This window comes from Sminthopsis crassicaudata, chromosome 1, assembly GCF_048593235.1.
Source record: "Sminthopsis crassicaudata isolate SCR6 chromosome 1, ASM4859323v1, whole genome shotgun sequence".
Taxonomy (NCBI): domain Eukaryota; kingdom Metazoa; phylum Chordata; class Mammalia; order Dasyuromorphia; family Dasyuridae; genus Sminthopsis; species Sminthopsis crassicaudata.
Genome location: NC_133617.1, coordinates 402526309 through 402554066, shown reverse-complemented (window position 1 = coordinate 402554066; position 27758 = coordinate 402526309). Strand labels below are relative to the sequence as shown.

General features: G+C 35.8%; 1 protein-coding gene across 1 annotated transcript in view; it reads right to left on the bottom strand.

Annotated features, from left to right (window-relative positions):
• The window catches only part of ABCA1 (ATP binding cassette subfamily A member 1), a 145278-nt gene that overhangs the window by 8952 nt on the left and 108568 nt on the right, over positions 1–27758 (bottom strand). Inside the window, exons 21-43 of the mRNA XM_074280052.1 lie at positions 27237–27376; positions 25176–25313; positions 24015–24235; positions 22232–22304; positions 21291–21493; positions 19785–19833; positions 19437–19550; positions 18217–18365; positions 17742–17866; positions 17064–17162; positions 15622–15811; positions 14347–14441; positions 13534–13566; positions 11948–12053; positions 10229–10303; positions 9556–9725; positions 8611–8788; positions 6620–6735; positions 6386–6530; positions 4857–4980; positions 2945–3074; positions 1735–1855; positions 803–865 (exon numbers count right to left, since the gene is read on the bottom strand). Coding sequence (XP_074136153.1) covers positions 803–865; positions 1735–1855; positions 2945–3074; positions 4857–4980; positions 6386–6530; positions 6620–6735; positions 8611–8788; positions 9556–9725; positions 10229–10303; positions 11948–12053; positions 13534–13566; positions 14347–14441; positions 15622–15811; positions 17064–17162; positions 17742–17866; positions 18217–18365; positions 19437–19550; positions 19785–19833; positions 21291–21493; positions 22232–22304; positions 24015–24235; positions 25176–25313; positions 27237–27376 — 2857 coding nt within the window. The remainder of the gene's footprint in view (positions 1–802; positions 866–1734; positions 1856–2944; positions 3075–4856; positions 4981–6385; positions 6531–6619; positions 6736–8610; positions 8789–9555; positions 9726–10228; positions 10304–11947; positions 12054–13533; positions 13567–14346; positions 14442–15621; positions 15812–17063; positions 17163–17741; positions 17867–18216; positions 18366–19436; positions 19551–19784; positions 19834–21290; positions 21494–22231; positions 22305–24014; positions 24236–25175; positions 25314–27236; positions 27377–27758) is intronic.

Here is a 27758-nt window from a genome sequence, read left to right as displayed (position 1 = left end):
TCTTTGGCCATGAATAAACAAAAAGTAAAAAAAGCAACTTCCCCCCGTTTTCATTCCTACAGTTGGTCTTGAGACTTATACTGACTGCTAAGTAAAATAGGAGACCAGATTCTCATAAACTATGTGTTAGCAGAGCACAATTTTGAGCAGTTCTTATTATTAAAATGGAATACTTTTATGCATATGCCCAGTGACCAATTAATAAACTAGGGAGTACAGAGAGGGTCAATAGTAGAAAACAGTGAAATAATGATGACCTTTTTCAGTTACAGAAATTAATGAAAATCAACAACTGCTAAGGCACACTGGTGTTGCTAATCTACATTGGTGGAAGGAGTAGCCACATTGATGAAAGTGGCTCTTGTGAAGCATCTATGTGTATATTTTTCAAATACAGACAGAAGTTCAATGATCAAAACTGAGATTAAATTCAATATGCAACAAACAAGAAGGTAAATCCAATTTTACCAGATAATCCAAGAGAACAGAAATTAAACAATATAAACAAGAAAGGGGAAATTCCATTTTATATTTATTTTAATTTCATTATATGTGTGGGATGGGATGGATGAGAAAAGAAATGTTTTAAAAGTATGGAATTTCCTTAAATAGCTCATATAGCTGAAAACCATTATGTGGACTTGGGTTTTCCTGGCCTCTAAATTATTCATGTCCTATAGAACACCTAATTAAAGCAGTGCATGAACAATTTTTTTATTTTCTACTTCCAATTCTACCCTAATTGGCTTAGCACATTCTCCATTAACTGGCATAAAAACAAATGTGACAACTTTGACATTACCTCTCCAGGAGGGATGCCAACACAGATCCTGTCAACTGCAGGTTTCCTCTTGCTTCTATAGACCTAAAATAAGACACATCCAGAAATACATAAGCATCAGTAATTCAAGGTCATCACAAGAATACCAAGTTAAAAGAAAATAAAGATTTCAAAATTTAGCAGTCCCTGGAGCAAATACTCTTGATAAAGCTCTCATATCTTCACAGTACCATGACTACCTGGTCCTTGTGATATCTTGAGTTTTGGTCTTGTTTAGAGAATGAGAATGAAAACAAGCCAACTTTCTGAAATCTAAATTTCCATTTTTAAACTCAGTGAATGTCACTTTTTTTCCTTTTTTTAAAAGATTGTCCAATAAAATGACTATTTCCATATATTATAGAGTGGAATGAAAAGGTTGTACATAAAACTGAATTATTACATGGACAAACTTTTTACATTTAAAATAATTTCAAAGCTGTCCTGCTAGTCAATGAATCTTTCTGGTATATATCTGAGGGCCAAAAACTAACCATTAAAGACAAAATAGATAAACTGTTGTCACTGCCATCACCATCACAAAGGTGCATTCTTAGTGCTGGGGCAAATCAGAGGCTCCATTTATTTATTTATTTATTTTGGAGCACATAACTAAAAAAAAAGTTTTCTCTTCTCTGTAGTTATGTTTCTCTCAAACAAAAAGAATTTCTGAGTTCCTTTTATACCACTGTATATTACTTTTTTACACATGAAAATCTGAACATATAAAGTTGATGGCATCATGGAGTAATGATCTTACAAAAGATTCTTTTATCAAAATTCAATTTACAAGTAAGTTTTAGGAGTACATTTCTTATGCAAACAGAATTATCCCATATTACATAGGCTTACTATTTACACAAAACAGATTATTTGAAGAAAATAAAATTTAAAGTAGTTATTCATTTCCTCACCTTAGTTAGTTCTTTGATTGCTAGAATATCATTCTGTCCACCACCATCCAATATCCTCTGCCTTTCTCTTCTCACATCCTCATCCTCATCATTTAGAGGAGGAAGTTTTGCAATTACGGGTCTTAATGGAAAAATAAAACAGAACCTATTATTCCAGTGGAAACCAACCCCTAAAGTGAAATGTCAAAAATAGTCAATAATGGAAGAGGAAATTTTAGTTGAAAAATACTAAATGATTTGCCTATCTATGCCCCACAGAGCTAGTAAGTTTAGAGGTAATATGTTAATATAGCTCTTTCCCAATTCAAAAATCAAAGCCAATTCCCATAAACACTTTGTGTCTCAGAAGCCTACAGATATAGCTTCTCATTTGTTTAGAAGCATTATGAGGCAGCAGACGGTCTCTCTCTGGCGTGTTAAGACTCTCGACCTGTTCCTGCTACCAAAGAGTGGTATAATTTGTTCACGTCATTTCCCGGTGGCTGGATATTTAAGGTCTCTTTCAGTTCTATTCTATGATTCCATGATTCTAGTGATGGAAAGTACAAACAACTCAACAAAAGCTCAAAGCTAGGGACCATAATCTATATAGAAAATAAATGAGCTATTTAGGGAGAAATGATTTTGGTTTAATTGAAAAGACGAGCATTAGGGACTGTATATTCAGCTATGAATAACACATTTGACAAAGACTACTTAGAAAGTACTTAGGTGAGGGTGACCAAGATTATAAGGGGCTAGAAATTATGGGATGAGAATCAATTGAAGAAACTGGAAATATTTAGCATGAAGAACAGAAGACTTCAAACGGCTAAAAGGCAATTGTGTCAAAGAATCTTTAGGCTTGGTCTGCTTAGCCCAGAAGGCAGAATTAGGCACAAGAAATAGGAATTACAAAAAGAAAACTTATGGTGTGATATATGGAAAATCCTTCTAACTAGAGCAGTGCAAAAACAAATGAGCTGTTCTAACAGGCTGTTCCACAACCCATAAATAAAGACTAGATGGACACTTGTTAAAGACGTAGTAGAAGGTACTTCAATGCTGAAATTCTAGAATCTGTGAAAGTTTAAGTTTATTCATGAGATACTCTATATGTTAACCATCAATTCTGGTTTCCAGTCCACATTTTCTGAAGCATGTTTCCCTGCTTGGTTCATGAGTTACTTGAAATATTTAGCACCCAATGAAATCTGAGAAATGAACTTACCTGGGCTTGATGAAGAACCTGTACTGGATCAGTACCGTGATGAGGAAGAAGACCACCCCTTCCACAGCCATAGCAAAGAGATTCCTTCCCACCAAGTCCCAGGAGAGTGGAGAGACAAAACGGTTTTCTCCTAGTGAAGAACAAATAAACATGCACACATCAGTCCCCACTCTGAAAAGGGCAGCTAAGGAACAGCACACAGATACTGAATTTACTGGTGTTTTAGAATTTAGTCTAAAGGGTTTATTGCTTTCTCCTGCACATTGGCCTGTGCTCCAGGTTCAGGTTAATAGTCACTAATTCACTGACAATTCAAATCAAAGCAACTTTCACAAATAAGTAACAATAAAAATAAAACATTACGGGTTGCTAAGCAATGAAAAGATATTCTCCTCCAAACCCTACCATTAGCATTCTGGTCATCTTCTTCCTTCTCCCACCAGAATTCAGACTACTACTAGGACCTGGGGTCTGATAAATTAACTTTCACCTTATTTTGAGTTCTTTGTATTTGTTTTAGATCATTGTGTTGCTGAGAACTGAGTAATTTCAGGGTTGATTATCATACGCTATTGTTGATAATGTGTACTTCCTCATTTTACTTTGTATCTTTGTACAAGTCTTTCCAGGTTTTTCTGAAATCTGTCTAGTCATCATTTCTTATTCCATAATAGTATTCCTTCATATTCATTTATCACAACTTACTCAGCTATTTCCTAATTGATGGGTATCCCCTTCAATTTCCACTATTTTGCCACCATGAAAAAGACTGCTAGAAGTATTTTTGTGCATGTGCTTCCTTTTTTTTTTTTTTTTAAATTATCTCTTTGGAATACAGACATAGTAATAGTATCACTGGATCAAAGGGTAGGCACAGTTTGGCTATCCTTTGGACAGAGTTCTAAATTTCTTTCCAAAATGATTGGATCGGTTCACAACTCCACCAACAGTGCATTAGTATCTCAATTTTTCCATATCATCTCCAACATTTATCATTTCCCCCTTTTTTGGTCACATTAGCCAACCTGATAGATGTGAGGTGGTACCTCAAAATTGTTTTAATTTCCTTTTTTCTTATTAAAAATGACAGAGCACTTCTTCACATGCCTATAGATAGCTTTGATTTTCTCATCTGAAAACCGCCTATTCATATCCTTTGACTATTTATCAATTAGGTAATGGCTTATATTCTTATTTTTGCATTCTTTGTAATCTTGGCTACATTGGTATTGTTTGTCCAAAAACTTTTAAATTTAACGTAATCACAATTATCCATTTTTACAGTGTAGGATGCTCTCTCTCATCCCTTAGTTGTTTTTTTTATATCAATCTCTCAAATTCACCTTATACGTGTAACATCTATGCATATTAAGAATTACAAGTATCACCTTACCATATATAGGGACATAACCAGTTCAACTCTATTGAATCTCTTACATTTTCTTTTCTCTTTTTAGGCTTCTCTTGAGCCTTCATATTGGAAATCAAAATTTTTGTTCAATTCTGTTCTTATAAATCCTTTGCCTTCTGGGATATCATGTTCCATGACCTCCAATTCTCTAATATTACAACTGCTAAATCCCATGTAATCTTGATTATATCTCCCTAATATTTTGTTTCTGGTATCTTGTAGTACTTTTTCCTTGACCTGATAATTCTGTAGTTTAACTATAATGTTTCTTCAAAGTTGTTATTTTGGAATCTCTTTCTTGAGGTGATCAAAGTATTCACTTAATGTCTATTTTGCTAATACATGGGGGACAGTTGTAATGTATGACCTACTGATGAGGAAAGAAAGTCAGGTACAGGAAATAATACTTAAAGTTGTTGTTCAAAGATAAAGACTTGTTTAATTCCATATGGCCATCAACGTTAATATGCAGTAGTTAAGAGATGGAAAGTATTTACTTACCAAACCTTTCTAGTGCATCAGCCATCGCCTGATTTTTCACCATATCAATTAGCCCTCGTCCCAAACAGAAGTGAGGGAATATCAGGAACACAGACTTCAAAATATCATTAATATTGTTGAGCTTCTATTAAAACAAACACAAAAATCAACTGTAAGTACATTTGGCAATTATAAAGTTAGAATAAAGAGAAGATCTGTTGGCTGAGAGTAGTTGAAGGAATTAAGGATGTTTAACTAAATAAAAGAAAACTTACAGAAGATAGTTTTCTTCAACCATTTGCAGCTTTAAGTATTTGAAGACAGTTATCATAAAAAGGAGAAATTTAATTTGTTCCATCTGGCTCTTAGAGGAGCAATGCAAAGACAAATTTTGGCTCAATATAAAAGAAATTTTGTTTCAACAATTAAGTTAATCCAAATGTAGAATGGACTGCTTTGGGGACAGCAAACTTCCCTGCACTGGAGGCCCTTGAGTGAGCTTAGTGGGAAATGGGAGTCTTGCTCAGAATACAACAAGCTGGAATAGGTGACCTCAAAGTCCCTTCTAAACTTTGAAATTCTAGTATAGTAATACAAATCTTGGATTTCAGTTACCAAAAAACATTCGCAACCAATGTTGAGGAAATAAGGAATATCCTGTGGAAAGTTTAGAAAAATGCCTTAGACAGGAGAAAATGCATGCAAGTTGGAAATTGTGGACATTTAGCTAGCAGCTTGTGCATATTCTGCTCTAATTCTACTCTGACACATTCCAAATCTATTTTCTTTTTTTCCCTTTCTTTTTTTTTTTTTTTTTTTTTGCTGAGGTAATTGGGGTTAAGTGGCTTGCCCAGGGTCACACAGCTAGGAAGTGTTAAGTGTCTGAGGCCATATTTGAACTCAGGTCCTACTGACTTCAGGGCTGGTGCCCTAATCCACTGCGCCACCTAGTTGCCCCTCCAAATCTATTTTCAAAGTGACCTTCCATTGTATCATCATGGCATACAAGGGACCTAGAGTGTCCACAGTAATTGTAATGTTTTTTATCTAGAATTCAACTGACAATAAGAAACAGACTGATTAGATGATATCTCATAGCATCTCAATTTTGCTTTAATTTATGATATCAAAGTACATTCTAAACTTCTAAAACAAAAATTATGTCTTTTTAAAAACCCAAATACTTCCAAGGATATGTAATTTTATTAGCTTGGCTTTTCAAAACTCTAAACATATATTTTAGGCAACAATACTGCCATTATCCAGTGATTTAAATTTTGCAAAGCACTTCACATATGCATCATATCATTTGAGCTTTTGAGGTAAGCACTATAAGTATCATCATAACTATTTTACAGATGAGGATTCTAAGAATCACAGAAATTAGTGATTTCCCATGATCATATAGCTTGTGTCCCAAGTAGCTTGAACCAAAGGCTTCCAGGGCTAACATTTGTTCTACAATGGAATATTTCCTTTATGACAATCACAACAATCCAACAGGTATTTATTTACCAAGAAAAAACAGGTAAAGGAATCACAATACTCACATTGTTAGTGAAGAGCTCTAAAACAAAAGTGGCCACACTTCCATTAATCCCAATGAAGAGGTTCACACTAGTAAGGACCACATAAGCTGTGCTGGGGATCTTGAACACAAAGGAGGCTGGGTACATGAGAGGGGTTATTGACCACCTGTGAAACAAAACAGGAGAAGATTAAATATTACTTCTTCTTTTATTCTTCATTTCTAATCTAGTCATCTCAAACTCGAGATTGCCTACCCATAAAGTAAGAGGAGAAGAGCCAGGACAGGAAGGTTGGTGGAAGACACATAAGACTTTTGCTGGAAGCAGATAAAGATGATGATGACTAAGGTGGCAGGTACCACATAATTGCACTGAAAGAAAATAAAAAAGATAAAATAAAAGTTTATCCTTAGCTCTAAAATTATATTCAAACCTTTTGTCTCTGATGATAATAAAGGATAGATAAGCATAACCAAGAACAAATGGTACACAAATCATTAATCAAAGTATTAGACAATAAATTCTGACAAGCATTTTACCCTATCTCATAAACTTATTGTTTCTGTCTTTCCCACAATTATTCCTATATATTTATGAAGGATGAATTTTAAGTTTCAAGAGCTTCCTTTTAATTAACATAAAATTATTATTATTAAGATTAGCAATAATAATGTGATATTAATAATATTAATACTTTTCTGTTTTAATTAATTCTTTTAGGAAATAGGGAGGAATATAAATTCTTGATGACAAGTTAGTTTATCTAATTATAAAAATAGCAATACCCTTATATTTTTTACAATACCTTACTCTTTACAATTTCACACTTATTTATTATTTCATTTTTATATTTTCAACAAAACTATGAGGTAGGCAGGGCAGGTATTCTTATTCTCATTTTCTAGATGAAGAAAGCAAGGCTCAGATAAATTATTAACTGACCTAAATTACTCAAGATCATAATTTAGTAGATACTTAAGCCAAAACTAATCTAGATTTTCTAAATTCTAAATTAAGTGTATTTTTAATGATACTGTGTTCTCTGTAAAATGAGTCTATTAAAAAGTACCCATAAAATGAGCAGCAGAATTATATCATTATGAAAAAGTCAACTTGAAAATCTGGGTCTTGAATGGATTCAAGAGTTAAACTGAAAATTTGGATTCAATTATGGTAGAATCTATTTACTTAGATTGGGAAAACTCAATAGATGGTTGAATAATTGTTAAAATTGAATAAAATACCCCGATTGTGTTATTTTGTGATTTTTAAATGATTTGTGGTATTTTTGATATAATTTTGATGAGCAACTTACAAATCTGAAACCAACAGAAAGCTAAGAGGAATATTTACTTACACCAGAGGAAATTTTAAAATTTCAATATTAAAAAAAAAATTTATAGCAGATAGAAAGAGTAGGCTTGAATAAAGAGGAAATTTGACAAGTATGAAAAGTCCTACATAAGTTCAGAAAAATCAATTTTAAAAGTATAAAATAAGTTTTTTTAAAGTATAAAATGGAAGCAATATGAACAGATAACAATACATCTGAAAAAGATTTACTTGATCACAAGTCCAATATGTAATCCAGCTAATATAATGCATTAATAAAAGCATAACATAAAAATTCTTTTAAAAGCTTTTTATAGACATGTTTTGTTTTTACAATACAAATATTTACTTATTACTCCCAGTCCATGAGAAGTCTCTTATAACAGAGTAAAAAAATTAAGCAAAAGTACAATACATCTAAAAGTGCTTGCTATATTCCACATTTGTAGCACCTTCCAATTTTTTTTGTTTTTAATGATTTTTTTTATTTTAAACCAGAAATCCATTTTTTCTCCCCTATTCCCTGACATCCTATTGATAAGAAAAAAAATATTCCTAGTATTAGCATAGCTAGATAAGAAATTAGAGATCAAGTCCAACTACTTTGCTTTACAAAGAATACTGAGGCACAGGAAAGATGGGGAATTGAAAGGAATAGAGTCAAGTGACTTGTGCAAGGTCCTGTGATTAAACTTCCTGAGCTTAGGTTTTTTGACTCCAAGTCCAAGATTCTCAGCATCACACCATACATTTAACAATAATTTAGCATGATGAAACAGAATAAGAGATGATGCAGTTGCTCTATTTTGCTTCTGGACAGCTCTTTTTAATCCTATTGAGCATTTTCTTATAATATTGATTACTGCCACATACTGTGAAGAATACCCAGGAGCTATCCAGCAACTTGTTCTTACCATATCCCAGACAAAGTTGGAAAGCCAGTAGATGACAGGTTTTACACCACTGATGAACTGTAGATGTTTAGCTTTGCTGACGCGCTCCTGGATCAAAAACACAACAAAGCTGGCTGGGACGAAGGACATTGCAAAGATCACACAGATGGAAACAAGGACATCTACTGAAGTAGTCATCCTGAAAAAACAAATTTCAAAAAATCCATTAGACTAGGAAGAGATTCAATTGGGTGTTAGAAATCATAAATTAAAACATGTAATCTAATAATAATATTTTGGAAATGCTTCTCAAAATCATCAAGATCTTTGAATATCAACTAAATTAAAATTTGAAAATCATGAAAATACTATGTGTGCCATAGCACTGTGCTTAAGTTATGGGGATATAAAATAATTTAATAGAATAATCCCTGTCTTCAAGGATTTTACCATATGGGAGAGGTCCCAGTCTTATTTCATGCAATATCCTAATTGGACTACTCATTATTCCTTGTACACATCCTATGCTTTTTTAACTGGACCTATGATTTTGTCCCCCTACACTACACCTGTTAAGACTCTTCCCATATTTTCCCAAAACTGTCACGTCTGCCTGTTGAAATCCTATCCATCCTTCAAGATCTAGGTTACATGCCTCTCCCCCATTTCTCAATTTGGAAATGAGCTTTCCTTTTCACACCTCATGAAACACTCTCTGTTTCTCTTTTTCCTCTCTCTTCCTTATCACATTTTATTTTGTATTAGAGTTATTTTCATATGTCCTATACTCTATATGGGCTATAAACTACAGGATGGCAGGACTATGAATTAATTATTTATCTTTCTATCTTCATTCAGAGTTTATGATAATATCTCCATTTAGTAAGCATTTGATCAATGACTCTCATTAAATTGATGAACGAACCCAACCTCCCCAGGACTCTTTTCCCGATCCCTAAAGCTTACAGGGCCACTTCGGAGAGCTGCTGCTTAGTCAGATTCAGAGGATGATTAAAAGCAGTAATGCCGTAGTTGTTGGGATTCTTTCCCTCTGGCAGGTTGGCTCTGAGGATGGCATTATTGATGACATTCAGGAAGGAACCAATGGCATGCCAACCCTTGTTATTGAACCATACCTGAAAGACAAAAAATGCTGGCTTTGAACTAATTCTGGTCAAGTAACCCACTTCCAGAAATACACTACAAACACACGTCACAAGTGAAAAGAAGGAAAGGGAAACAACTATTTAGTAAATGTCTAAAATATACTCGGTCTTGTGCTAAAGGCTTTTACAAATATTATTTCATTTGATCCTCCCAAGAAACCTAGAAAGTAGATGCTATTATTAAGTCTACTTTACAGCTGAGGAAACTGAGGCAGCAGAGGTTAATTGATTTGCTCAGATTCATACAGCTAAGTCAGTGTCTGAGGATGGATTTGAACTCAAATCTTCCTGATTTCACCACTTTATTTATCCACTATGACACCTATTTGCTTACAAGATAGTTATATTTTTGTATTTACAAATTTGTAAAATACACAGATTTGTACTTCTACTCATCAGCAGTCTTACTCAACCTTAGTATCTGAGGGCAGTTAACATTAGCCTAGAGTTCTCAAGATGCAAGCAGATATTACCTTGACATTATTTTTGGTGTCCAGTCCTGTCATGAAGTTTCCTAAGCTGTTGAGAAATCGATCTGCAGAACTATCCTGTAAATGGCAAAGAGAAAACATGAAACCCAAATGTTGTATTTCTTTCTGGCAAGAAGCATTTTACCTTTATAGTAGATAGGCAACTTCCTGTAACTTATTTTATTACTATTTTCTTCTTTGTCTAGATTTAATTTTCGCCGGTCTATTTTTTCCCCCTGAGGCCGGTTAAGTGACTTGCCCAGGGCCACACAGCTAGGAAATATTAAGTGTCTGAGATCAGATTTGAACTCGGGTCCTCCTGACTTCAGGAATGGTGCTCTATCCACTGCGCCACCTAGCTGCCCCAATTTTCACCAGTCTAAAAGAACTTTGGATGGGAGACTTTCCTTTGCTGATAGAGAGGCTACTCATCTGTAATTTATAATGTGAAGGAAACTATCTGGGAGACCAAGAATTTTAAATGGTCAGACATCCAAGTTCTAAGTGGGACTTCACCCCATGGCTTCCAGACTCCAAAGATAGCCCCTCTCTCCGTTGTACCACACTGCCCTAAATCTGCAGAAGACTATTCTTCATCTACTGTCTATCCTTCCAACCCCTATCTCCCCAAAAGACTTTAAAGATTTGTTTAGATTGACTTAATTCTTTGCACTAAGCTGAAAATTACGGAAAATATGTAAATCTATGAAGGATAACACATATGCAATGACAGCCTTATGCATTTTAAAATCCTGCACCTTGTTTTGGTACTTGAACACATATGAAAAAGGCTGATTGGTGTTGACAGCTACCATGGCTCTGTGACATAAGACACTGCTTTCTTTCAAAAGGGACTAACTGGGAAGTCAGGTAGCCCTAAAGTGAACCTTCCACACCTGTACTCTCAGGCTTTGAAAATATCTGTGTGCACACTTATGCTTTATACCAAATCAGAGACAAAAGCCAACTGAAAAAGAAAAAAAATTATCTTTTCTTCACAGCCATTTTTAGGAATGTCTCTTTAAAAATCTATTTTGCTTTTTTTTTCAGCAGGCAGATTCATATATGCAGGTTATCTGGGAAATTAATCATCAACAAATTTTAATAAGAGGTTCAAGGACTTTTGATTTAAAACAAATGATTCTCCTTTGGCCTCAGAACAGGGAACTGCTAGCCCATTTAGACAGATGTAAAGAGGCAAAGGCAAGACACAGGAGAGCGAGGCAAACCTCAGCACTTTATCAGACTCTGAACCCAGCTAGCAAGGAAAGAACTTTTTTCTCTGGGCTGATAAAGCCTGAAACTCTCTCTCTTCTTCTTTTTCCCCTCTCCCACCCTTGGTGCTAGCTCTCAAATGCCCAAACTATTCTCATTTGTTTAGGATGTTATTTTATTATCACTGACTCTCTGAGCCTTGGCCACAGAGTTTTGTTCCAATCTCATGCTTTCCTCCCTAAGAACAAAGAGTGAGGAATTGGGCAGGAGAGAGAAGGAGCCATGGAGAGGACATCTGAAGCCAGCTGGAACCAATCCCAGAGGGGAATTTGGTTAAAGTCAATTTAGATCACTGGCAAAGAGACACACTAGTCCCAGGAACCATACACATCTGGCCTGTTTTCTTAAAACAAGTGACAGTTTGCCCAGTTATCAGTTATGCCCATTATGCCAATACATAAGCCAATACCCAGACTACACATTTTCCAGGCCTGATTTGGGACACACCTTGGTCAGCTGGAAGAGTTTCTTCACTTGGTTGATGGCAACATGAATTTCATCCCTTGGAGGTAATCCACGCACATTACTGGTACCCAGTGAAAAACCACCATACCTTTGAGGGGAAAAAAAAAAAATCAGACAGTTGTTTAAAAGTGAACTAAATAATCCAATCAGCCTTCATAATCTATGCTTAAGTTTTGGATTGCTTCCTCCTCAAAGTAAACCCCAAATTAGCCATGAATAATTTCAAGTATTTCTGCTTTCACTTTATGTTATGAAGCTTATGTGGGTAAGGGTAGGAATTACAGAAATTCAAAGGGGATGGATCCAAGTAAACATGCAACTCTAGAATCAGAATCCTGAGATGTGAAAAGGGTAAATTGTATTTCCTTGCCCCTAAGGACCAAGTTCTCTGCCTTTATGAAGCAACCCTAGAGATAAATAGGTTGGAATTAATTCTGTTCTATATTAGTTTTGAGGTTAAAGACAGGACTTTGGTTCATGTCTAGTAACACGGATCCCAGTGAAATCCTCAAGAGTTTATCTCTGCTCTGTCCAGGTGTATAGGAATAAACTCACTAGTATTCAGGGAAGAAGGATCTAATGGGCAAGGCTAATTCTTTGACCCTACTTTTGAATCAGTTCCAAGCGTGCCAAAAAGCCATCCCCATTTCTCCTCCTCTACCTTCTCCTTCAAAGCTCAAAGTGGCCAAGGCTTGTTACAGCTTTTCCCCCACCCTAAGAACATCCTGAATACAAAGCTCAAGAATGACTTTGAACTCTTACTATTATTATTATTATTATTATTATTATTATTATTATTATTATTATTATTATTATTATTATTATTATTATTATTATTTTAGCATCCTGGAACCTTGTGTGGCTACTGGTAGCTCTGACTCTTTACCCTCAATTCTCTGGAACTGTGAGAACTCATCTGACCACGGGGCATAAAATACAACTAGGGGAAGATTTAGTTATCTCACAAAACCATCCTTCCTGCCCAACTTGAAGTCAGAAGTTAGTATTTATATAAGTTCACTGGATCGTAAAAGAAAGTGAGAGGACTTGGTACTTGAAGTCAATGGTACTCCAAACTTCAAGCTCTTTGCAGATCAAAGGTCTCAAACAATGATTCTTCGTGTGGGTCACATGAAGTCCATAACATTTCCGAGTGCAACCCAAACCAGATTAAAATGTAATTGGGAAACATTTTATAAAATAAATTAAAATACAATAAAACATGGCTAATACTGCATTAATATGTGGCCCAGAAGAAAATGTGTATGCCACATTAATGTAATTTTATCTATGTTTTATGCATGGGCAGAAAGTCTTATGCATGATGAGTGGCCTTCATTTCTATTTAACAGTCCTGCTCTAGAATATGTATCTGTGGTTTACTTTCATAAATAAAAAGGAATTTTATATTGCTCATCCCAAACATTTTCTGTTTTCCCCACATAGTTCTCAATCAGGTGTAAAATCCCAAACAAATGCAAGCCAAAAGATATTTATTTCATCACTCCCATCATGAAGCTGAGGAATCAAGGAAAAACCAGACAGAGCAAAAAATGTCACAGGCTTACCTAAATTCGTTTACCCAGATCTTATTCTTTAAGCTGAAAAAAAGACCAAAAAACAAAAAATCATTTCAAAGACTCTAAAACTTCAGTGAGAAATGAGTAAATTGAATAGCATAATACAAAGGAAAAAGAAAAAGAAAGAAGGGGAAGGGAAAAAAAGAAAATTTAGTGAGAAGAAAGCAGCAAGAAAGTAGGATGAAAGTCAATAATCATGACGTCTTTCTTTTTTCTTAAGCTTACAAAATGTGTCCTTTCTAATATGATTAATGTACCAAATTAATCTATGATGTTTATGATGCCTGGACATTTTTATTTTACAAAGACATTATTTATAATAATCCTGATCATATGATTTAAAGATACTGATTTTTTCCCTACAAAGGAATATCGAATTTGCAAACAACCACTTAAAAAATACATGAGGATATTGAAAACTCAAAGCTCTCTCTTTCTGACCTCTCACCCGTCATTTACAATTACTTGAAAAACCCAACTGAGAAGCAGCTCACTGAAATATAATCTGGGATATAAAAGACCCATCTTAAAATTCTGGGTCTTCTATTTACTAGAAGTCACAATACTTATACTATATAGATTATATGATCAAGATGAAGGCCAGATAGGGCAAAACATATAACTTGATATAGAAATGTGAGTAACTAATTAACAAGACATCACACAAATCACCTAATTGACTTTGGAATCACGTCTTAACAGGTTATCAAGCGTACTATCATAGAGATAATATGATTTTCCTTCCCTCTCCAGTCCATTTTATCAGAAAAAGTATCCCTTAATTTCTGAAAAGAAAAGTACCTTTTTGCTATGATCTGGACATAGGTCTTCACCAGATAGTCAGAAATGTTTCTTCCAGTCAAGTTCTGAAGGATGTCAGATGTATTTTGTTTTCTCTGTCAAATCAAAAACAATATTTGTCTTTACTGTTCAGTAATAATGATCAGTTCAAACTTAACACTATAGCATGAAAATAGATACATTACTAAAGAATAAAGACATAAGATTAGAACACAACTTGTAATCATACAGCAAGAGCCACGGGAAATTGCTATTGCAGTGGTCCACTCAGGCCAATAATCACGTCAGTCAATAGTTGATAAACACTTATTAGGCACCTATTATTATAAGGCAGGAACTGTGATCAGTAGTGAGGATTCAGACGGTCCCTACTTTCAAGGAGACTAGTGCGGAGATAGCATGTAAATAACTACATACAAACAAGATATGTACAAGATAAGTTGGGAATAATCAATGGAAAAAAAGCACTTTCCAATAGAGTCTACTGCTCCATTTTGTCTACTATATAATTTAGATTTGAACAACCCCCTAATCTTTTAAGCTCAATAGGTTATGCTACAACTAGCAGGAGGAAAAATGTAATTATTTCTATACAAATAAACAAAGGGTGACAGCTCAGAGATATGAGAGGATTTGTTCTTATCTTTCTTATAGTTTACTTGCTGAGTTCCTATTAACAGAGACTGTCTCAACATACAAACAACCACATTTTTAAAGTCTCAAGAATTGTTCTTAAGTATTCTGCTTGAGTTTAGAACCCTGTTATTGGGCAGAATGAAAGCAGTGATAAAATCTATCAGAACTTCCTGGCAGACACCTCACTTCACAAGATAGCATGCCAGAGAAATTGCTTCATACATGCACAACACTTTGAAGACCAAAAGGCCCTCACTCCATCAGGAGAGTGTGGTACAATCTACCTTCTGAAAGGATGTTAAGTAGTAGTTTGTTGTGGTTTGGAAGTAAGAACATTTTATTTCAAAGGAATGTTTCCTAAATGTTTAATGTTGATTTTTGTATACTATAGTATGAGAGGAGAACACTAAGATATGGACATATTGTACCACACAAGGAAAAGAAAACACAAAACTACTTTTAAAAGACTTACATATGTTTATCATCATTAAAATAACTCTCCTTGACTAAATTAAAAAGCACAAAAGTAACTGCCTGGAAAAATTTTTTCTTGATATAATCTTATCTTTTCCTGCTTAATACTTAAAAAATTTGGCACACCTATTGTTTTGTTAATAGGTTAAGAATAAACTAACTTACTTGAGGAGGAGGCAATCCACCTGCACCAGCGGGACACACAGGGAGCATTTTCTTTATCTTGTCACTACTGCACTCACAGGCAGGTGAAGGGTTCTCCATTGTCCAGTTCCCTTTCCGGAAGATGTCCATCACAGACTCGGGGACAGAGGCAGTAGTCCATTTATCCTCACCTCCCTCACAGGGCATATCCCTGAAGAAAGTGGAAAACTGAAAGTCACCTGGAAGAAATCTAACTTTCCCAGGAGTCTTTAATAGATTTTTTCCCTATCCTTTACTAACTTGGGTTTTAAAACAGAAAAAAAAGGAATATGGAGATAGATATGCAAAGAAGTCATAAGAGGGAATATGGCTGCCTTCAATTAATTCAAAGTCACCAGGCCTAGGCAAATGACATCTCAGAATATTAGAAGAAATAGTAGATGTAACTGCCGAACCACTGCTGATTTTTTCTTAAATATGAAAAAAAGAAAAAATATGGAAAATATGAGAGGTGACTTTATATGAACAAACACTCATTTTTTTAAAAAATGAACAAGATAACCTCAAAGCCAAGAGGACCCAGACTCAAGTCTCACCTCTAACTCATACTGACTACCTGACCCAGAGAGGTCACTTAACCTTTTAGTATCCTAGGCAACTCTCTATGATTAAAAGATGCAGCACTGGTGGTATTCTGCATTGATTGAAGGAACATCCTCCTAAGGAATACCCTATATTAATTCAATCACTGGGTTTGGTACTAAAATAATTTTATTTTCTTCATTTAGACTTTCAGATTTCTTCCAGTACATAGGCTAGTAGTTCTTATCAAGTGAATAACAGAGAGAAAAAACTGCCTGAATTCAGGATTAGCCACATTTCAGGTATAAAAGAAGAGAAACTGATATGAACAGCTTTTACTGAACTGACTAGAACAAAACAGACTAAAAAATTATGTTCTCAGACATAAGGATAACACTTTAATTAGCTTCAGTGATAATTCTATATATATTTAGAAACTGCAAGTCTTCAGAAGCAATTAAGATTTGATGCAGTTAGGGAGTTCAATGATAGAGTGCTGGATCAGGAGTCAGAAAGACCTGATTTCATATATTAACTTGTGCCTTACAGCCAATAAAAGGATGTCACTCTTTAGAAATTGGGGGAAATTCTTTTAATCATGGAGTACAGAGGAATATTATCAATTAAATACTAAAAGAGTAGAGACAGCAAACATAATTATATTTCCATGTCTATGCTTCTCAGTAACTTAGAATTCTTATAAATATTTATTCCTTTGAAAAATAGACAAGTTATTTTAGCTTCGAATTTTTTAAGTATTAAGAGCACAAGATGAGTATATGGTATGATTGCCATCTGGTGGGTAATGGACCAACATGAAAACTGTAGGTTGCAGGAATTTAGATAACTTTAGAAACTGTTAAGACTAAAATGATACTTACGGAATTGAATGTCCTTCCATACAACGCGTACCAAAACCAGGGCTTTTGGTCAGAGCATCCAAGAGTTTTTGAGTGCCTGCATCTTCTGGAGCGTCATTGCTACAGATATAACAGAAAAACAAACTAATAAATAATAAAGAAATAATGAAATTGAAGGCAGATCAAAGCATACTATTTTCACCTTTTTGTTTTGCTTTTTCACTTTTGTTCTGATTTTTTTAAACAACATAACTAACGTGGAAATATGTTAAAAATGATCATACATGTATGATCTACATCAGATTACTTGCTGTCCTGGGGAAGGGGGGAGGTAAGGAAGGAGAAAGGAAAAATTTGGATTTCATAATCTTACAGGAGTCTTAAAGTGCTTACAATTTATTTGCAAAGTGGGAACTTGCTACAGGTTAGAATAGATAAATGCAGTTTGATTTTTTTTTTGTTTTAAAATTCTGAATAGTATTTTTCCTGTTACATGTAAGATACTTTTCAACATTCAATTTTATCATTCATTCTCTCCTCCAGAGGAGCAGCTCCAGTGGTCCATTTTTAGCCAGATGCGATGAGACAAGATAAGAGAGGATAAGATATATCTTTAATCTTATCCAAACCACTCTGGGCACTTAACACATCTTTTCTGTTTTCTTTGATTTTCCATTCTTTGGAGAAAGGGGCACATACCTGACAAATGTGTATTGTTCATTGTACATCCATGGCTGCAGTTCCAGACTGGGGTACTTGCCAAAAGGAGGAACAATCAGACTGAATACAAGGGCAATGCAGACAAATACTGCTGGCAGAACAATCTGAAACCATAAGGTAAGGAAAAGGAAGAAAGCTGATGTTAATAGAAAAACTCCAATAAAAGACTCTGGTTATTTCTTCCTTCTTACTTCAGCTAATTTTCTTTACAACAGGAGAGATTCTGTAAATTATGAAGGTGTGCTAGTTGCCTCTGATTATATCTTACAAAAAAGCCCCAACTTCTAGTGTTCTAGATCACATAAATTGAGGAATCTCATTCTTTGAGAGGGCTTTACACAGCCAGCCTTCCAGACCTCTTAGTTGGATGCTACGCCTAAAGAGAGAAAAAAACTTTCTAGAAGCATAGCTCACTGTCCCACCCAAGGTATGTATACAAAACCTTTGTTCTCACCTGAGCAAAAAATCCCTTCCTGCTTCGCCTGGCGATCAGCCACCTCTTCCACAAAAGGGCCACGAACTGCTGTTGGGTGAGTTTCCAACCTTTCACCTGGTAGGAGCCTTTACCATCCATGCCACTGAGGAGGTCTGTCTCTCGGGATTCTGAAAGGAAAAGATGCTAGGTTTCATCTCAGAAGTTGCCATAGTAATCTTACTCAGTCAAATGCCACAACCTTTCATCTTCTTTAATTCTCAAATTCCAATTTCTGACATGTGCCTCCTCAAAAACCGGCTACTGTCATAAAACTATCATGGGAAATCACATCCCTGTAAATATGGGGGGGGGGGGGAATTCCAACCGTTAAACAAAACAAAAAGCCTCCATCTGCCAAACAGTATGAAAAGAACAATAAAATCCAGGTCTTTGAGAACAATGACTGAAAATCAGGTTTACAAGCAATTACATCATGACATAATAAGATGCCAAGACAATTTTAGAGGCAAAATATTTCAACATAACTGTTTCTTTTATTCTACATATTTAAAACATTATTCTGGGGCAGCTAGGTGGCGCAGTGGATAGAGCACCAGCCCTGAATTCAGGAGGACCCGAGTTCAAATCTGGTCTCAGACACTTAACACTTCCTAGCTGTGTGACCCTGGGCAAGTCACTTAACCCCAGCCTCAGAGAAAAAAGGAAAAAAAAAAAAAAAAAAAAAAAAAACCACATTATTCTAAGCACGGGTCTAAGTGCTTCACCAGACTATCAAAGGGGTCTGTTTTATGACACAAAAAAGGTTAAGAACTCCTGGATTACATTATCCCAGGACAAATTAGATTCATCACTGACATTTGCTAAGCTACCTACATGCTAAAATATGAGAGGGAAATTATCAATACTTAATCATAAATGGTCAATTTTGGCTATTTTCAAATATTAAATGAATGTCTCCATTTTTGCCACCATTTTGCAGTTTCATATATTAGAAGAGGTTATCTAGTTCATCCTCTTCATTTTTGCAAATAAGAAGCACAAATAGTAAAATTAGACTGTCTGACCTTAAACCTAATCTTATTCCACTAGACCACGTTGTACTTTTTTTCCCCCTAAATATATCAATAAATGCCATCTAAAACAAAAGGCAATACAGGTTCTTCCAGGAAAATATTTTGAAAAGTATGGGGAAAAATGCTTTTTAAAAATCATATGGGATAGCTCTTATTGATATTTACCTGGGTCTACATCAGAGTCATTGGGATCAAAAGCATCATCTTCAGTAAATGGGCGCAGACAGCTCTGGCGGTCCCCAAAGGCACGTCTGTTCCTTCTTGCAGGTAAGGTTCCATCTGAAATTATGGTAGAAAATGAGTGAGGGAGACATTATCTTTCATTTACTACAATTACTTACAAATGAATTCCACCCTGGGCTCTAAACACTAGAAATGAATTACGGAAATTAAAGACAAATATAACATATCTCTCTTTCCAGCTCCCAATTTTTTTCATTCTAACTGAATGAGCTCATATTAATTGTAAGATCTGCACAACAAAGACAATACAACTTAAACCGAGGGATTTACCTGAGGTCTCTGCATCTACGCCACTGTCTTCAGCCACTTTAAGGAATATCTGAAAACAAGATGATGTCAGAAAACAACTATTATCGATGTTATCATCCCAATGAATACTATAATTAAATATTATGCTTAATGACAGAGTAAGTCCTAATAAATTAGGTAATTAGGTTAGATGATCTCCAAAACCCCCTACAGTCTTAAATTCTAACATCCCACATTTCTATGATCTCAGGAACAAAGAAAAAGAGTACTGCATATTGTCAGAGCCTTGCAGATGAGACTCTGTGATGATTTAACAGTAACTTAACAGTAGCATTTATATAGCACTTTAAAATTTTCAAAATGCTTTACAAATTTTAGGCTACATTTTGCAACAACCCTGGGAAATAGGTGCTATTATTTTCCACATTTTATAGATGAGGAAACTGAGGCAGACAAAAGTTAAGTAACTTGCCCAGAGTCACCTAGCTAAGTAAGTGTTTGGTGCAGAATTTGAAGTCATATCTCCCTGGTTCCAGATCCACAGCTCTATGCATTGTGAACCTCTAGCTTCCATAAAATAATACCGTCACACTAGTCAAAGATCCACCAAAGCCTTATTCCATTTTATTATTAGAAATAGTAACAACAATGGAACACAAGCTCTGAAAAATCCTCTCAAGCCCACATGCTGGGTAGTATGTTTACCTAATTCAACTACTCAATTCAGTAATTATTTATGTGATGGAGTAACATGCTGGGTGCTAGGGTATAAGTAAAACTGTCCCAGCCCTCAAGGGGCTTACACTCATTTGGAGAAAACAATATGTATTCCAGTGAGTAATGCTATATCCAGAAATTTGGAGGAAGGGTTCTTGTGGCTGGGGGTGTGTATATGTGGGGCAGGGAGGGAAAAGTCTCATCTTGGGCTGAGCTCATCAACGCCTACTATCTACTAACAACTAACTAAGTAGCCAAAGCAAGTGTCCAGCCCAAGGAAATTGTGGATCTTTTAAAATATTAAGGGAAGAAAACTATTAAACTGGAAGTGAGGGTGGGAGGTGAATGCTTATTTAAAAAGATGCTAATGAAAACCTTGCTTCAAAGAATATTTCAAACACAAATGGAGGCCACATAAAAGGTTCCAAATGGAAACATGTTTTGATAGGGTGATAGGGCAAGTGAATCATTGACTCTGTCATTCAATTTCCATGGTTTTCTGAATACATTCGGACTCTGATAGCATCACAGCCATTTCTCTACAAAAAAGCTCAGGAGAAGAGGCCCGGGAACAAAAGAACTTCCCTGTTGAGTTCTCCTAACATTCATTTTCTCTTTTTAAAATTCCATTCTTGCCTTTTTTATTCAAACCCAAACTCAAGCAGTTAATCAGGGACACCATTTCCTAGAAGTTGTGGAACAGGTCCAAAGAATTCAGGTCATCCAGTGATAATTATTTTGTCCTGGTCTTTGGAATTATTTACTCTGCCTAATTTAAACAGCTGAAGAAATGCTTCTTGCCCAACATACCTCCTCCAACGTGGTCTCTGAAATGCCATAACTCGAAATGCCCAGGTCAGAGAGTCGGTCATCGATTTCATGGAAAAGCTCTACAAATGCTCCTTCTTTGGCAGCTTCATAGGGGAGCACGTAAGTTAACTCATGCCCAATGTCCTCCACTAGCCGAGCCTCTGAGACATGCTTCGTGATGAGGTTGGATATAGCAGAAACATCTGCAGAAACCAAAGTCCAGCAAAGAGTCAACATGATTACTGGTCTTTAATGCAATGTGCAACCTATGCCTTTTCCTCCCCTGTCTCTTATGTTTTGGAAAATGGGATGCAAGGACCTGTGTCTTTGGGATACATATAAGTTAAAGGTGTCAGAACCTTTTACAGTGAATTATAAAATGACCTGAATTTAAATTCTTCTTCACTTACTACTACACATTAACCCTTCTGTCTCAGTTTCTTAATCTGTGAAATGGAAATAAAAGAACTTAACTCAATAAGGTTATTTTGAAGATTAAATGAGGTAATTTTGCAAAACCTTTGCTTTGCAAATCTTAAAAGCATTAAATAAATGCTGTTAAGAAAGATTCTCTATTCAGATATCCCTACTGCTGAGATTATTACTAGATCTCTACTACTGAGTAATATTTGGAGTAGTAATACTACTCCAAATACTAATTAGGTTAAAACATACTATTCTTAGCTATCCACATGCTGGATAACATTTGCTAATTTTGGTTTTATTTTTTTCTCCTTGGAAAATAAAGTTGGTCCCCACTGCCTATACTATTATGCTTCTTTGGAGGGTTTAAGACAAATGCTCCTTGAGAAAATGTTTAAAATTTTAACAGAGACCTCCAACACAGCCAGGTTCCCAGAATGGCCAGGCTTAACTGCTCTCAAAAGAAACCTCAATTGAGCGCATACCTTCTGAGTTAGAAATGCCAGTCATTTCATTACCTATTGTCAGAGTATCACTTTCATGGTCACTGCCCAGACCTGCATCAGAGCTGCTCTGAGAAACGCTGTCCTCCTGATAACAAAGAAGGAAAACAACAACTACGTTCATATATATAGATGGACGAGGCAGGGAGAAATCTTCATTCTCTGTACCTGCCCCCCACTTCCTAGTGCAGATTTGCCAAAGTGATTTGCCCAAAGTGCTATTACAGGTCCTTACTTTATATGGCTTAATTACATACCCAAGATTCAGAGATGATCATGTTACAAGACTGAAATAAGTTTACACAAACTCTTTTTGGAATAAGAATTAAAATTTAGAGCCACAAACAAAATCCTTGCCCAATTCTGAAAGCTACAAAGATTGGTTCAGGTTGGGGAATTAGTCAATAAGTATTTGACAAGTACCTACGTTAGACTCTGTATTAAATTAATCATCCAGTAAAAAACATTTTAAAATATACAAATAGAATAATAGATTCAGAGTTAGAAGGTACCGTAGGACCATCTAGTACATTCCCTTAGTTTTAAAGTTAGGGAAAATCAAACTATAAAAAGGTGAAGAGATTTGTTTCATGTGCCACAAGTAGTAAGTGGCTCAGAATTTGAACCCAGTTCCTCTGATTCCAACTTAAATGTCCTTTACCCTCTTTTGCTTTTTTTTCCTGTGGTAGAGTATGAATGATGGCTCTACATCAGAGTATAGGGCCAAAAGTGAGAAGGAATAAGAAGGGAGAAGGGGGAAGAGGGGTAGGCTTATCTTCTAGACAAGAGTAAGCAAGCACTCCAGTTAATTTTTAAAAGTTATACCTATGTCAGATTACTAGCTGTCTTGGGAAGGGAGAACAATTTGGAACACTAAGTCCAATGTTGAACAAATGTTGAAGAGTATCTTTTACATGTGTTTGAAAAATAAAATAATATGGAAAGAAATTAAATAGTTTTAAAGTTAAAAACAAAAGTTTTTCTTTTTCAATTTTGCTGAATTGTTAGTTGGTTAAAAAAGACGAGTTCCTACTTTTAAGTTTAAGGAACTTATTTGGCTTTTAACTTTTAAATCTTATCTTGTTAAATGAAGCCAGTTCTCTTATTTAGATACATTGCCTGATCAAATAGACAAGTAGAAGTGAGTGATGATGATATCAATGACACTCGGAAATTTAACTAGTCAGCTGTCATACTAGTCTGTGGGGCTACTATGAGCTCAGGTTCAATGGTACAGCGAGCAGTTAACAGACTGTATCCTAGAACCTGGTTATTTACTCTAGTCTACTGACTTTCCTTCAACTTCAAAAAATAAGTTGTTGTTATAGTGAGAAATATAATGGGCAAAAGAGATAGCAAGTAATGCTCATAGATAGATTAAAAAACACCTGTCTTCCAAAGAACTATAAAAACTTTCCATTATATGATCATTAATTGCTTTAATAACTGTACAAGAAAAGAGAAAAAAAAACCCTTGAGGGCAGGAACTATTTCTGTGTTTATATTCCATAAAAAACAACGAACAAACGTTTGTTGCAGAAGAATTTCAAGCAGTTAAGAGACAGATCACTTACTCAAGATCATATACAAATTAGCATTTAAGCTGGGCCATATGCCAATTTTCCCCAACTCTCAGGCCAAGTGCTGCTGGGTATTCACCCCCCCCTCACTGCTTTTTCCATCTCTGAGCAGCTATTTGGGCTGTCACAAAACATCAGGAGTCACTGACAGAACCCAAGAAGCCCTTCATTCCTATTCTTGGGCAATAACCCTAAGATCTGGAATAAGAGACTCGCACCTTTTTCAGATAAGACACTGTGCTGCTGCTGTTTCTACAGGAACTGAGGGAGGAATCCACATCCTTCTTGACCAGGGTCAGATAGTACCCTGTTCCCAGCTGATTCTTCAGAAACAAAGAGGAACCCACACAACACAACTTCCCATGAGAAATTATGGCAATCCTGTCACCCAGTATATCTGCCTCATCCATGTGATGAGTGGAGAGAATGATGGTGCGACCTGCAAGACACAAACCAAAGGATAAATGGTGATATTGCATGCTATCCTAAGCCACTATGAAAGGGGAAGCACAGAGTAGGCAAGAAGCCAACTCAAATGCCAGTCTAGTTACTGCTACTTCTAATGGGGCGCTCATTTGGTTAAATTCAACAATATTTACCAATTACCTAAAATGCTCAGGACAATGTCTTAGGCGCTAAGAGGAAGAAAACGTTTGGATAACATGGGATCCCTGACATTACAAAATTATAAAATTTGGATACCTTGGTAATAAGCAATATCAAAGATTGAGGGGAAATGACTCATATATATGAAAATATTCATGTTGACATTTAAGCCAGAACAGGAAACACAGTTAAGGAACATCAAATGAGAAAGGACTAAACTAACTATTAACACAATAAAATACTAACATATCATGAAATATGATAAATATCAAAACTACGGAGAAAGGAGACATGCAGTTAAAGGATATAGAACAAAATTAAACATGCCAAAAGATCAAAAAAGTAAGTAATTAAAGACATTAAGAGATACCGGAAGTCCCACAAAATGTCATGATGGATCACCAGAGGAGTGACAATATAGCTAGTATTTCCAACTTGCTGGTGGCAGACTGCAGCTAGAAAGGGAGGCTCAGGCTGTCAGTATGGGAGATATGCTGGTTTGTTGGGCTTCTTATTTGTTACGGGGAAGGGTTAAAGGGTAGAGAAAAGGGGAAGGGCAAAAGCATCAGGAAGCTATTTTTAAAAACACAAATAGCATATGATACCATCAAAATAAGCCCCTTTATGAGGTTTGGGACCTGAAGCCTCAGAAAGGATAATCCTCATTCTTTCTGAGATGCAGAAGTAGCCATGGTGCTCAGGGAGAACTATACTGATACATCCAGACTTGATGAAAACTTCTCTTTCTAATTAAAAAAACAAACAATAAGTACCTTGACGATATTTCAGAAGCAGCTCCCATATCCCTCTTCGAGAATAAGGGTCCACCCCAGCTGTAGGTTCATCTAAAATGACCACTTTAGATCCACCAACAAAGGCCAGAGCCACAGACAGTTTTCTTTGCATTCCTCCTGTGAAAGAGAAAATACCCGTTTTTAGAAACAGAAACTCTGATTTTTAGCATTCATGTGGGGATAAACAGCAAATTAAGAAAGAACAATCTACAGTCCAGTACTTCACAGCCAAGACACAAAGGATGTGTGGACCTATCCAACGGCATCCTCCTGACTGCAAGGACAGTGCCAGCATGATTCCTCTGTGAGAAGCTAATAAGAAGCTGCCATCTTTAGGGATCAACTATTTTCACTTCATCACAGCTGCAACTTTTAACCATGGTCTCCCTCCCTTCCTCCATCCCTTATGATTGGAGGTAGGGTGGGGGAGGAGAGGTATATGTATTTGCATACACATAAGTATATGATGTGTAATTTCTAGATAGTGCTTTAGAACCTATTTATAATGTTTTACATATATAATATTAAGGTACTATATTCATTCATTCAATAAACATCTAATAAGTGCTTCCCATGTATCCCTAAGTGCTAGGGATGCAAAAAGAGGCGGACAGCTCCTGCCCACTCTTACCCATTCTCCTACCCCAGACTAGTTTACATTCTAAGAAGGGAGAGAGGTTCTAACAAATATATTTAAACACTCATATACAAAGCAACCCACATACACGATAAATAAGAAATAATTAACAGAGGGAAGGCACTTGAATTAAGAGACGTTGAGGAAAGTTTCCTGTAGAAGAAAGTAGGGAAAACTGTACTCTGTGAAATTATTTGCTAAGGCAACTGCAGCAATGATGAGTTGAAAGCTAGATACAACAACCTCCCACTGCTTGAGTTACAAGTTGCTAATTTTTTATGGTCCCCGAGTGATGTTTTAAATATCAAAATAGTCCTTGGCAGAAAAAAATGTCCCCATCTCTGCTGTAGAAGGTAGGATTTTAGTTGGGATTTAAAGGGATTAAAGGTCAGTAGATGGAGCAGAGAATGGAAAACATTTCAGGTATGGGAGATAGGCAGAGAAAATGCCCAGAGACAAGAGATGGAGCATCTTGTTTGTGGCCCAGCCAGCAGGCCAGTCTCTGAATAAAATAACTCCCCACAACACTGTTCTCATATGTATGTACATATGCATATGTGTTTTCACATACAATATATCTATAAATAATATACAGACACAAATGTGTAAATATACACAAATACACATAAACATATATATATAAATGTATATGTCCACATATATATACCCACACAAATATATAAATAAATACATGCATATGTACACACACACACATACCCTCATAAAATGGGGATACTAACACCTATCTCCTAGGTACATACTAACTTTTTCTCAGTCTCCCTCTCCCTTCCTCCCCCCTCCCTGCTAATTTCAGGGCCATTGCTCTGTGCACTATGGTACCACCTAGCAGTCTCAGGTAAAGAAATCTCTGTACAACAAACTAGAGAACCTGTCATCTTCCCAGTGCTTGTGCCAGCTGCTTTTTTAGGGGCAGGGGGAAGAAAAACTGAAATGTCTCCCAAATTCATTTCTTACCCAACTCTCACATTTAAAATTTTATGGATAGAGCACCAGCCCTGAAGTCAGGAGGACTCGAGTATAACTTCCTAGCTGTGTGACCCTGGGCAAGTCACTTAATCCCAATTCCTCAGGAAAAAAAAAAAAAATTAAAAATTTATCCAACAGTCAAGAACAAAGAGGAAAATGGGAAACAAAAAGGAAAGGGGGAAAGAAGCTGAGGGAAAAGAGAGGAGAGCTTTGGAATAGTTTATTCATGAATAAACTCTGGAATGAAAGTTTTAAAAGAGTTGAACTCTGCCTTGCTAGTGATATTTCTGAGCCTGAAGGGAAGAAGGGAAAAGAAGCATTTAGTAAGTTCCTGCTACATGCCAGGCACTGTGTTTATAATGCTTTACAAATATCTCATGTGAAGAGGTGGAGAAAGAGGAAATATTTGGTCTTACCAGACAACTGACTCGTCTTAGTTTTCAGCTTGTGTGGCAAACCCACATCCAACACCATCTGCTCCATCTCTTCCTTCACACTCTTTTCTGACAGCCCTTTTAAGCGGGCATAGAACCAGATGTGTTCCTCCACTGTTAGCCTAGGGAACAGAGTGGGGATGTTACCAGGCAGCTGGGGGTCACGCTCAGTGAAGCTAGATTGAAGCTCTATGTCAAATTCATCATAAAAGGCTTATAATATAAAAGCAAATGTGGAATAAAAAAAAAAATTCAGTCCTTGAAAAATAATCAATTATTAGGAAGAGACCACAATAATGGCTTTTAATTTGAATCGTTGGATGGCGTGCCCTCATCAATGTAGATCCCTTAAAACACCACAATACTAAGGAAGAAAAGTTTCTGACAAGAGAATAGTGAATTGTTAAGTGAATGGAGTCACACTGAAACTTTTAAAAAATCTGACTTTAGTATTAAATAAAGATAAAATTTTAAAATAAAGTCATAATCTCTGTTCTTATAATT